The sequence below is a fragment of the Enhydra lutris genome, unplaced genomic scaffold (genome assembly GCF_002288905.1).
Source record: "Enhydra lutris kenyoni isolate GAN:26980312 unplaced genomic scaffold, ASM228890v2 scaffoldscaffold25, whole genome shotgun sequence".
NCBI classification, from domain to species: Eukaryota; Metazoa; Chordata; class Mammalia; order Carnivora; family Mustelidae; genus Enhydra; species Enhydra lutris.
In genome coordinates this window covers 9,353,761-9,366,935 of record NW_019154109.1, presented here as the reverse complement: position 1 = coordinate 9,366,935, position 13,175 = coordinate 9,353,761, and the positions used below count along the sequence as shown (strand labels likewise).

At 35.4% G+C, this 13,175-nt stretch overlaps 1 protein-coding gene across 1 annotated transcript in view; it reads left to right on the top strand.

The window, feature by feature from the left end:
- Positions 1-13,175, top strand: part of LOC111150965 (complement factor H-like) — a 76,538-nt gene that overhangs the window by 47,673 nt on the left and 15,690 nt on the right. The window contains exons 10-15 of the mRNA XM_022508653.1: positions 5,348-5,530; positions 7,353-7,526; positions 8,328-8,504; positions 9,253-9,435; positions 9,544-9,726; positions 12,027-12,197. Coding sequence (XP_022364361.1) covers positions 5,348-5,530; positions 7,353-7,526; positions 8,328-8,504; positions 9,253-9,435; positions 9,544-9,726; positions 12,027-12,197 — 1,071 coding nt within the window. The remainder of the gene's footprint in view (positions 1-5,347; positions 5,531-7,352; positions 7,527-8,327; positions 8,505-9,252; positions 9,436-9,543; positions 9,727-12,026; positions 12,198-13,175) is intronic.

The window sequence follows — 13,175 nt, the reverse complement described above, 5'->3', positions numbered from 1 at the left end:
GAAGTCAATAAATTTGCAGGATACAAAATCAATACCAAAAATCTGTTGTGTAACGAATAATGAACTATCAGAAAGAAATTTTAAATACAGTACCATTTATGGGGCACCTGGGTGGCTCAGTAGGTTAAAACCTCTGCCTTCGGCTCAGGTCATGATCCCAGGGTCATGGGATCGAACCCCACATCGGGCTCTCTGCTCAGCGGGGAGCCTGCTTCCTCCTCTCTCTCTGCCTGCCTCTCTGCCTACTTGTGATCTCTTTCTCTCTGTCAAATAAATAAATAAAATTTTTTTTTAAAAAAAATCACGTTTACCATAGCATAAAGATAATAAGATACCTAGGAATAAATCTGTCTAAAGAGATGAAAGACTTGTATCCTGAAAACAATAAGACAATGATAAAATAAGTTGAAGAAGATATAAATAAATGGAAAGATAGTCTATGTTCATGGATTGGAAGAATTAATATTGTTAAAATATGCATACTACCCCAAGCTATTTATAGACACAATTCTTGTCAAGATAGCACTGGCATTTTTCACAGAAGTAGAATAAATAATCCTAAAATTTACATGGAACCACAAAGACTCCCAAAGAGCCAAAGCACTCTTGAGAAAGAAGAGCTAAGCTGAAGGAAATGAAGAGCAAAGCTGAAAGCATTATGCTTCCTAATTTCAAACTATATTATAAAGTGATTAAAATGAAAATGATATCTTATTGGCTGATCAACAGAATAAAAATAGAAGCCAGAAATAAATTCACAGATATATCCTTAATTAAAATTTGATAAGAGAGCCAAGAACAAACATGAAGAAAGTAGTATCCTCAGTAAATCGTTTTGGGAAAGCTGGATATCCACAAGCCAAAGAAAAAAAAGAAAGAAAGAAAACACAATATTAAAACACTAATGAAAATTAACTCTAGATGAATTAAAGACTTAAACATGACTTGAAACTATAGAAGTCCTAGAAGATACATATCTTCTTGACATTGGTCTTGGCAATGATATTTTTTGGACACGATATCAAAGCACAGACAGCAAAGCTGAAATAAATAAAGCTATATCAAATGAAAAAGTTTCTACTCAGCAAATCAAAAAAATGAAAGGCAACCCATGGAATGGGAGAAAATATTTGCAAACCATAGATCTGAGTATATGTGTGTGTGTGCGTGTGTGTGTGTGTATCAAAACCACATATTGAGATCAAAACCACAATGAACTATCACCTCATACCTGTTAAAATGGCTTTTACCAAAAAGACAAGAGATAACAAATGTTGGTGAGAATGTGGAGTAAAGGGAATACTTGTATACTTTGTGTGGGAATGCAATATGTTATAGGCATATGGAAAACAGTATGGAATTCCCCAAGAAGTTAATAGAACTGCCATATAATACAGCATTCTCATCTCTGGGTATATATCTGAAGAAAATGAAATCAGTGTCTTGAAGAAATATCTGTGCCCTTGTGTTCATTATAGCTTTATTCACAATAGCCAACATATAGAAACAACCTAAGTGTCCATTGCTGTTTAATGGATAAGGAAGATGTGATATATATATGTACAATGGAATATTATTCAACTATGAGATAAAAGAGAATCTTGCTATTTACAACAACATGGTCGAACTTAGAGGACAATATGTTAAACGTAATAAGCCAGAGATAGACAAATACTTCATGATTAAACTTGTAGATAAAATCAAAAAAGAAGAAAGAAAAGGTCAAAATCATAGAAGCAGAGAGTAGAATGGTAATTATCAGGGGCTTGAAGATGAGGGAAATGAGATGCTTGTCCAAGGCTGCAAGCCTTCAGTTATAAGATGAATAATTCTGAAGATCTAAGGTACAGTATGATGACTGTAGTTAGTAATAATGTATTGCATAGCTGAAATTTGCTAAAAGAGTAGATATTAAGCATTCCAGCTACAAAATAATAATAATAATAATAAGTATGTGAGGTGATTAATGCGATTTCTAAAATCATATCCAAATGTATATGTGTATCAAATCATCTAATTGTACACTTTATATATACAATTTTTTCAATTATATTTCAACAAAGTAGGAAGGAAAACCTATAATAGACACACAAAAGATAAGGAGATAAGAAAAAGTAAATAACTATAAGGCAAAGGAAGTCATCAAAAGTGGAAGATATTGAAAAAAACAATTGCAAAACAGAAGACAATTAGCCAAAGGTAACTAGTGAGTGTTCACCTATCAATAATTCCTTTAAATGTAAATGGATTAAACTTACCTATTAAAAAGAATACAGTACCTGAATAAGTAAAAAACAAGATTTTCACTTTAGATTTAAAGACACAATAGGTTAAAATTAAAGGAATGGAAGAAGGTATTTCATGTAAATGGCAACCAAAGAAAGTTGGAGTGGCTATACTTCTATCAGAAAAATTTAAAATTGGGGCACCTGGGTGGCTCAGTGGGTTAGAGCCTCTGCCTTCAGTTTGGGTCATGGTCCCGGGGTCCTGGTGTAAGGGCCTATTCAGCCAGAGCAGCCCCACCCTGGTTGAACTGCCATTTTGTTGTTTATACAGTAAAACCTAAATTGACCCTGCTCCCCCCAAGGAGGACATACTTAAAAGCAAGTCCAGGAAACCAGTCCCAGGTAACGAAGCCCAAAAACAAGGATGAGTCAGGTCAGGTGGAGACATTCAATCAGTGGGGGAGCATACTGTCCCCTAGCTACCAAGGAGTATGGGCCCCGCCCTTTTGGGCACCCATTCTGAATAAGGTGATAGGCTAGTTCAAATAGCTACTATGGGGTGAATTGTAGTTCAATTGGCCACACATGTGTGACCTAGCATGACTATGCAGCTTTCTCTGTGTATTGCAATCTCATTGGCCACATGTGTGTGGCCAGGCTCAACCACATGGCCTTTGCTCTATAAAAGTTAGTCTGTGAGGCAGGGAGGAGTCGCCCTCTCTGTAAGAGACTGTCCCGAATGGTCAGTTTGATTCTCGATGCTTGGCGTGAAATAAAGCTTTGCTTGACTTTCACTTTGTATCAATCTCACTCCTTTAATCACGGACCCATTATTGGGGGACCCAACATTGGGGAACCCAACACTGGGATCGAGCCCCGCATCAGGCTCTCTGCTCAGCGGGGGCCTGCTTCCTCCTCTCTCTCTCTGCCTGCCTCTCTGCCTACTTGTGATTTCTGGCTGCCAAATAAATAAACGAATAAATCTTTTTTTAAAAAGTTAAAAATTGACTTTACGTCTAAACTGGAAGATGTAGCTATTTTCAACATGGCAATTTTCAACATTGTGGATGCAACATTGGAACTCCTAAATATGTAAAGCAAATATTGACAGATCTAAAAAGGAGATTGATAGCAACACAATAATATTAGGAGATTTCAATACCCCACTTTGAATAATAGATAGCACACCCAGACAGAAATCCAAGAAAGAAGTTCTAGATTTGAACAACAATATAAACAAAATGGACCTAATAGATATATATGGAATTTTCCACCCAATAGTGGAAGAGTGCATTCTCCTCAACTGCACATGAAAGATTCTATGCAGTATCTTTTTCAACCACAGTGGAGTAAAACTAGAAATCAGTAACAGAAAAAAGAATGGGAAAATTCACAAATGGAAAGAAAACAGCACACTCTCAAACATCAATGGGGTCAAAGAAGAAAGTGCAAGAGAATTTTTAAAAATATCTTGAGACAAGGGATGCCGGGGTGGCTCAGTTGTTAAGAATCTACCTTTGGCTCGGGTCATGAACCCAAGGTCCTGGGATCGAGTCCCACATTGGGCTCCTTGCTCAGTGGGGAGCTTGCTTCTCCCTCTCTCACTCCCCTTGCTTGTGTTCCCTCTCCGGCTGTGTCTCCTCTCTCTGTCAAATATGTAAATAAAATCTTTTTTTAAAAAAATCTTGAGACAAATGAAAATAAAAACACAATGTAACAAAATTTAGAAATGCTGCGAAAGCAATGGGAAGAGGGAAGTTTTTAATGACAAATGCCTACATTAAAATAGAAGATCTTATATAAACAACCCAACTTTATACCTCAAGAAACAAAGGAAAAACAAAATAAGCCCAAAATTAGAGGGAGGAAATAATAAAAACTAGAGCAGAAATAAATCAAATAGAAAATAATAAAGCACCCTATTCCACCATCTCTCTAAAAACAGTCTGTATTTTCAAATTTATGTGTACGTTGGGTTCTCTTTGGTTTTCTTTTTCTAATTTCTTAAAGCAGAAACAATGAGTCAATATGCTGTCTACTCTTTTCTATCATAGTTATATAATGGTAAAATTTCCCTCTCAGCACTACTTTAGTACCATCTCACAAAATTTTATTTAAAATGTTTTTTTTATCATTCAATTGAAAAGACTTGATGTCTTTTTTAATTTATTTTTTTAAGTAAACTCCATGCCCAGCTTGGAGTCCAACACTGGGCTTGAACTCACAGGCCTGAGATCAAGACCTGAGCTGATAACAAGAGTCAGATGCTCAACCAACTGAGCCACACAGGCGATGCTTGCCTTAAAAAAAAAAATATATATATATATATATATACTTTAATTCCATATCCTGAGTGTTAGGTGTCCCACGTGAAGGAATAAAATTACCAATTATGAAAAAATATATACTCCATGTCTTCTCCTTTGATTTCTTCTTTATCCATGGGCTAGTCGATAAATAAAGCTGAATTTTGTGAAGAGACCCGGTAACTGACAAAAGTCTTCTTTATTGCTTCAAGTGAAGTTATACGTAATTTGAGGATCATCATTTTGGTATTAGACGATAAATGAATGTAATGTGTTCATCTGTGTTATATTCATCAAACTCCATTTATCCATGTGGTTTCAAGCACACAATTATGATGACAAAGATTTCAAATTCTCAGAATTGTAGTAGCTATGGTGGCAGATTCTCTGAGATCACCACCTGATCGAGATATCTCAATTAGTTAACTGAATGCTGGGGTTGCTAAAGAAATGCTAAGTACACAATATTTAAAACAAGTTCCTGGAGAGGATCCGTTGCCAGTATAATTCTGGCATGCTGTAGGATTCCAGATCCATTAGACAAATTTCTAGTATTTTCCTAGAAGGGATTCTGAGTATTCTAAATTTTGCTTCTTTATTCCAAAAAAAAAAAATTTTTTTTTAATGAACTATCCTGATTTAATGTCTTTGGAAACACATAGCTTATTTTCTCTGTCTCAAGAATTTGGGTGGTTTGGATTTTCTGGGTTTTCATTTATAAATGACTCCTTATTTTTTATATTGTTACATTATTTGAGTCTTCACAAAAATGTTTATTTACATGCTTATCTTTTCCTTATACTTTCTCCCTTTCAGAAAGATGCTCAAAATCAGAGATAACAATTGAAAATGGATTTTTTTCTGAATATGAATTTGCATATTCCTTGAATCAAGAAACAAAATATCAGTGTAAATCTGGATATGTAACACCAGATGGTAAAACGTCAGGATCAATTACATGTCTGGAAAGTGGATGGTCTCCTCAACCCACATGTATTAGTGAGTAATTTTATGTTCATATTCATTATCCTGATGATCGTTCTGCAAAAGTTTACTTTAACTTAATTATTCTCTGCAAGCAAGGGTTGACGTGGTTCTCATTTAAAAAGATAAATAAAAAATATATTTTTTTACTATTAAAATTAATCACTTGTAGGGTGGCATATCAGTCCATCTTTCAGTTCAAGTTTTCTTCCACTTTAAAACTTCCTCTGATTTAATTAATTAATTAATTAATTAAAATAAAACATCCTGTGATTTGGAAACTAGATAGCGAGGCTTATGTGTATTCTTCTATAAACTCATTTATTTTTAGCTGACATCCTTGTGCCTACTATACCTGTTTTAAGGTGATTAAACTTTATGTCATTCTTTGTTCCCAGACACAAAAGTTACATTTTTTTTTAAGATTTTATTTATTTATTTGACAGAGATCACAAGTAGACAGAGAGGCAGGCAGAGAGAGAGGAGGAAGCAAGCTCCCTGCTGAGCAGAGAGCCTGATGTGGGGCTCGATCCCAGGACTCTGGGATCATGACCTGAGCCGAAGGCAGAGGCTTTAAACTACTGAGCCACCCAGGCGCCCCTAAAAGTTACATTTTTAAGTGAAGACCTGGGTCCATAGTGCATAATTTTAATTTAACCTATAGAATTTACATGTTTGATAATCCAGTGTAAGTCCACTTCTAAAAAATCCTCTCCCTTAGGAAATCTGCATTAATATCTATTTATTAAAGACAGAAATGTTTCTAGATAGTACCAAATGCAGTTGAGTTGAAAGACTTCCCTGTCCCTAGATATTTATGAAGATTTTCTAAGAACAATTTGCTCAGTTTATCTTATCCTCCAAAGCTACACAGTGATAGTCTGAACTGATATGTAGCATGTTCACTTAGAGTAAAGTGGATATTTGAATGTCCGTTTCTACTGTTTTCATTTCCATATTTCTTTCCATTTCCATGTTTACTATGGGCACTAGCCACAGGGGGGGAAAAAAAGTTTTTCCCATATCGAACTCATTTTATACTAAATTGCAATCAGTTATCCATTAAAACACTCTTATTATGGAAGAGAAAATCTCTCTCTCTCATTTTTCACTAGTATAGCTTTGCTTTCTTTTTTAAAGCTTTAAGGTAGCTGCCTACATAACACAGTATAACATTTGAGATGAATTATTTACAACCTTTGTTAACATCATTCTACTACTGTGTTAGCAAAAATTGACACTTTTAACACTTTACTTCCTTATAACAAATTTTAAAAAGTTGAGTTATCTCTCTATTCAATCTTGGTAAGTTTAAAAGAATACACAGCCATTAGGAATATATTGGGGAAAGAAAATAAGCTTATGAGCTTTGGAAATTATTATGTTCTAAAGTACAGTTTTATAGAATGTTTATTACTTGCACTGTTGAAAATTAATCTTGAATCAACCAATCCGGCCTATTTGTCACACTGCTAATGAGTTTGACATCTTAATTCACAAAATGCTCTTCCCCTTTGCTAAAGTATTGATACACCTGTAACGGCCTATTTTATTATAAACATGGGATAAACACATAAGTATAAATGAGAAAAGTGTTCTTAGAGTAAATTTTTCACAGTGATAAGAAAAACTCTGTGTAGAAACATATTTTTTTCATTTTGAGTAACTTTTTCAGGACAATGATTTATCACTGGTATTAGATTCTTTTAATATGGATACTTAATTTATTGGCACATACTAATTGATAAAGCTTTTTTGACCTCCTTGGGATGAGACTTAATTACACTGTCCATTAAATAATATTAGAAATGAAACCTTGGATTCTACTATGCATTAGAATCTTGTGACACGCCAGTATTGGAGAATGCCAGAATCAGAAGCAATAGCCAGTGGTTTAAAGTCAATGACACGTTGGACTATGAATGCCTTGATGGATTTGAAAGCAGAGATGGGCGCGCAGGTTCCATAGTGTGTGGTAATGACGATTGGTCTCATAAACCAGAATGTTATGGTAAGTGCTGTTTTTTCAGGTATTCTTTTTATAATATTTATGAATGTCATAAATGTCACAAATGTCACAAACTTGACAAATTTAGAGGGATAATTTTCATATTCTTAAATTGAATCATCATAATCAACAGTTTATTAACAGATGATATAAATTGTGGGTTCAATAAGAATAGATAGTTGTATATTATATAAATACTCAGGACACCTAGAATATACCTAGTTATGTGGCCTTGAACATGTTTCTTTATTTTGTTTCATGTTTCAGTTTACGATTCAGTTTTATTTCTTTACTAATATAATTAACATGATATAATATAATATAAATTAAGCAATTTTAACAGTGTCTTTAAGCTACACTAGAAATGCCTTAAGTGTGTTCTGGTTCTCCAATTATATTTACATTAAATTAAAATACCAATTCTTATTTGAGTGCAATTTTAAAATTATAGCATCACTTTTTCTAATGCAAGAGAATACTTTCCTGTTTTGAGAGTACAAAACAATATCACATTATATTTTATAAATAAATGGCAGTTATAAAACCAGATCCAATATAAGCAAGTTGACATTACAAATAAATTTTCAGGATACATATATTGCTATTCAATGCCTTAATATTCCTTAGTCCTCTATGAATTTAGGTGTGTAAAATCTAATATGGAATATTTTTCAAGGAGGAGGATTTATCTGATGCCCCTCTGTATATGCAGTATTCAGATCCTCATTTTTATAAGACACATAAAATTTACTTTGGTGATGATTGATTAAATATTCTCACTAAATTGTTTGACTTTTTTTATAGAAATAGAATGCAAGGTTCCAGAAGTAGAAGAAAACTTAATTGCTAACCCCAGAAAGGAGAAATATAGAGTTGGAGACACGTTGAAATTCTCCTGCAAACCAAGACTTAAAAGAGTTGGACCAGATTCAGTTCAATGTTACCACTTTGGATGGTCCCCTAATTTTCCAACATGTAAAGGTGCATATCTATCTTACAATCACTAAAATAAGAAGTAGGATTTGGATATCAGCCTTTTTTAACCTCTTGATTTTCTGTTGGCTTTGAGTGAGTCTATAATCTAGTGCATTAAGCCAGGACATGTACTGGGTGAGTAGATCCCTCAGACTTCCTTAGTTAAGCAATTAATCTCCAATTGTTTCTAGAAATATGTAGTGGAAGTATGCATAGATACACATATGATGTCTCACATTCCTTTTGTTATTTTTCCTTTTGCCTACAGTTCCACCAATAATATTGGACACTTTGTATAGCATGGGCCTTTCCTCAAGTTTCATTGTGTCTAAACAATATTCAAGCAACTTATTGTCAATTCAATCAATCACATGTATGCTTTAATCAAAGTTAAAACATCTTGATCAAATGCCTCAAATCATGGCATTTTCTCAAACACTTCTAATGAAATGTTTCCATGGAATATGAATATTGCTGTAGTTTACACAACCACATTTATTAATTGGTTTGCACACATCTTTAGAATATCTAGATTATTAAACATATTTTCTGGGCTTAAATACACTTCCAATACACTCGTCCAGTGTAAGTAATAGAACTGGGAAACATGTTTCTGGTGTAACACCATTGTTTAAGAATGCTATAATAAATTATATTGTAAATTACATAAATTAATTTTAAAACTCTATTTTATGGATTTTTAAGTTGTAGAATAGATAATTTAACCATTATTTACACAGTATTTCTCTTCTAGAGCAAACAAAACAGTGTGCTCCACCTCCTCAACTCCTCAATGGGGAAGTTAAAGAAACACAAAAAGAAATCTATGAACACAATGATTTGGTGGAATATGTTTGCAATACTAGATTTCTGATGAAGGGTTTTAAAAAAATTCAGTGTGTTGACGGACAATGGACAGACTTGCCTGTGTGTATTGGTAATGTATAAAAAATATTCATATTTAAACAGAAATCAACACTCTGTAGTCATATAAACACATAAATTGCATTTTGTAAGTAAAAATATTTTTGTGAAATTTTCACAGAGGTGGAGAGTACATGTAGAGAGATACCTGAACTTCATTATGGCTCTGTTGTTCAGTCTTCTGTCCCTCCCTATCACCATGGAGATTCAGCAGAGTTCAATTGCATGGAAGACTTCACAATGATTGGACACAAGTCAATTACATGTCTTAATGGAATGTGGACCCCACTTCCTCAGTGCATCGGTGAGAAGACACTTCTTAAATTGACAGTCAATGAAATTTAGCATTTTATTTTAAAAGCTATATTTGCTAACATATTTTTGAAATTTAAGTATATTCTTGAAAATGTCCCATCGCAGGGGGACCTGGGTGGCTCAGTCAGTTAAGTGTCTGCCTTCGACTCACCTCGTGATCTCAGGATCCTGGGATTGAAACCCCACATCAGGCTTCCTGCTCAGCAGGGAGTCTGCTTCTCCCTCTCCCTCTGACCCTCCTACTCATGCTCTCTCTCTCTCTCAAATATGTAAATAAAATCTTATTTTAAAAAGTCAGTTCTTAAATTATAATGAAGGCAGACATTGCTTATAGCTCATTATATGTCTACAAATTAGCAATAGAATTTTATCAGTATTTCTGTCCCTGATATTAACATTGTTTATAAGTATGAAGCTAAATTTTACTTATGGTTATTCATATGATTTAAATATGAGTACTAATTGCCAGGAAAATAGAACACTTTTGTTTTTAGGTGGTACTCTTAATTTCAAACCCTGGAAAAAGGAAGTTAATACCCACTTGCTACATTCCTATAGGAATCTTGCCTTTCTCGAAGTCTCTAACAATTTCCCAATCTGTTTCAAATGCAACAAGTTAATGTGCTGAGGGTGGATGGGCCGCAGGCCCTCTCAATCAGTAGGAGAACTCCGTTAAAAGAGGCAGTCAGGGTTAGGCCAGGAAACAAATCTGATGGATGACTTCACTCAGGTTGATGTATGTAAATCATCCTGACCTTTGGATGACCAAGTCTTTTATGACTAACATGGAAAATATTGGGGACCCTTTTCATTTTTCTCTTGGAATGAGTTCTCTCCTAGAGTTTTCCTAAGTCCTACATCCAAAGAGAGCCCTGGGTGTCCCGTCTTACTTATTCATCAGATTTCTAGGCATTAATTGTTCCAAGGAGAAGGCAGGGCTTAGGCACACCGTCCATGAGAGCAGAGATTTACTCCTCTTTTGTTCGTGTTGTATTCCCAATACCCAAAAGACTGGCAGACACACAGCACACATTAAACAGGAGTTTGTTGAATGAATCATAAGTTTTGTTGTTTATTAATCCTTACATTTTTGCTAAACGCATTCCCATTAAAAGTATTGTCAGTCCTTTAAGACCAAACCTCATCTTTGTCTTCTTCTATCTCCACAATGATCACCCCTTATTTCACATCAGGGAAAAACCCAAAGTTATAACAGGCATGAAAATGCTCAACTTTTCATTCTTATTCTAAAATATCTGCTTCAATTATAATTCTTTTCTGATCTCAGAGTTTGCCTTCCAAAGGTTAAACTTCTACCTATATTCATCTTAACATAATCCCCTTACACCTATCATAGACCTTACTCCAATTTTCTTCATTTGGTATTAATATCATACCTCCAGCTAATCTAGCTGTTCACTCTTCTCCGAATGTTTATTTTCTCCTAATAAACAAAGAAATTCTTTCAGAAACCAGTCAGTCATAGGGCAATGACAACAACTACCACCACTCCTTTTGTCCCTCAGTTACCATCACCTAAACACCTTGTTTTGTCTCCCTCAACATTGTGGACAAGCCTTAAAAACAGGACTAATTCTCAGCCTCTAATGTGTTTTGAATTAGTCTCCTTTGTTTTATTTTTTATTACAAAATCATTACTTCTTTGGCTAACCATTAACAAATCATTAACAAAGACCTCTATATCAATCTGTACTTACTTCAATCTGCATTGAATTTTTGAAATATGTAGCTATATAAACAGTTGGTATATTTAACTCAGAGTCAGTAAAACTAAAATCGGCTTCTAATTCCAAGAATCTGTTCCTACTTTTTAGTGATCACGCCGAAGATCTACTTAAATATTCACATTCTGTATGAGACATCTTAGCTGTACTTTTCTTATTGTATTACCTTTATTGAAAAAATATATTTAAGCTAGCAATTTCATACATTCTACTTCCACAGATAAATGTGGGACCAAATGTAGTCAAGGTGATGACTGTTCAGTATGTAGATCATCCTAAAAAGTGAGCCTCTTACACTTTTCTAATCCCCAATGTGCAGAAGGTATTTATGATGGACATTTTCCCAGAAATCTCCAGGACTGGACATGAGACTTATGTCCATACATAAGAGCCCATCTCATGCCATATGGTCAGGAGTAGATTGGTTGGTGGGATTTATGGGCTCAGATGCTAATTTCATTATACTATTGACTCAAAGCTATTTTTTTGTAGTAGTTGCTTTGATTCTTATTAGTCTTTTCAAGGGAATATCTTCATTTTATAGCAACCAATGAACTTGAAAAATGTAAATTCAACTTGACCAAACAAACACAACCATTAAGTAAGACTGTATATGATCATAACAAGAATGTAAGTTATAAATGCAGAGGAACAATAAAGCTGAAACACTCAACATGCATAAATGGGCGATGGAACCCCGATCTAAGCTGCACAGGTAAGCTCTTGTTTTCAAAAATTTACTCTATTTCTTCCTAACTTGTAATTTTAGTATTTTTGCATCTTTTAAAGTTTTTTGCTTATGTATCACTACACATAATTTTTCAGCTGGAAGGAAATTCAGAAACTAGCCCAAACACTATTCCTAAATATTAATTGCATCAGTGCCTTAGTCGGCTATAAAACAAAACCCAGAAACGTGGTGGCCTTAAATTAACATCCTGTCAGGTAGCTTTAAGAATTAGCGTTTGGGTTTTCTTTGAGGCTGAAGAGAGCACAAAGTTGGCGTCCCCCTCATCCCCCTAAAGGTCCCGTTCCCGGAGAAGCTTCCAGATGTGCTGCAAATCCAAAGTGCCCCTGGAGCTAACGTTCCAGGACACGTAAATAGGCCTTTGTCACAGCAAGCCTGGGGGCGTGTTTCAGTCTGCTCTCTTTGGAGTGCCCTGGAGGTGGTAGCCTATCATGAATGACCTCCCCAATGTTACAGTCCTGTGGGACCCAGAAAGGCAAGGCCCTCTGGCCACTAGAGCCAGGAGATCAAGGAGCGTCCCCTCCGTGGGCTGAGCATGCTTGCCAGCTTTAGCGAGGCAGTGGGAGAAGACAGGGCTGGGGCCCCAGGAGAGCCCTGGGCTGGAGTGCACCCACGGATGTTACCAAGGTGGAAAGTGTCAGCATCTCCATGGGGGAAAGAGTCCCAACAGATCCCTGCCCCTCAGGTAGATGTTTTAAGATTAGCAAATGAATCTCCTTCTCATATGTCTAGGTGTTTCTCCAAGTCTTCTTTTCAGGTGGGTCCCCTGAGGGGACCGTAGCACCTGCATGGCTCAGTGGGTTAAGTGACTACCTTCCAATTGGGTCATGATCTCAAAGTCGTGGGATCAAGCCCCACATTAGGCTTTCTGCTGAACAGGGAGTCTGCTTCTCCCTCTCCTTCTGCCTGCTGCTCGCCTTGCTTGTGCGCACTCTCTCTCTCTCT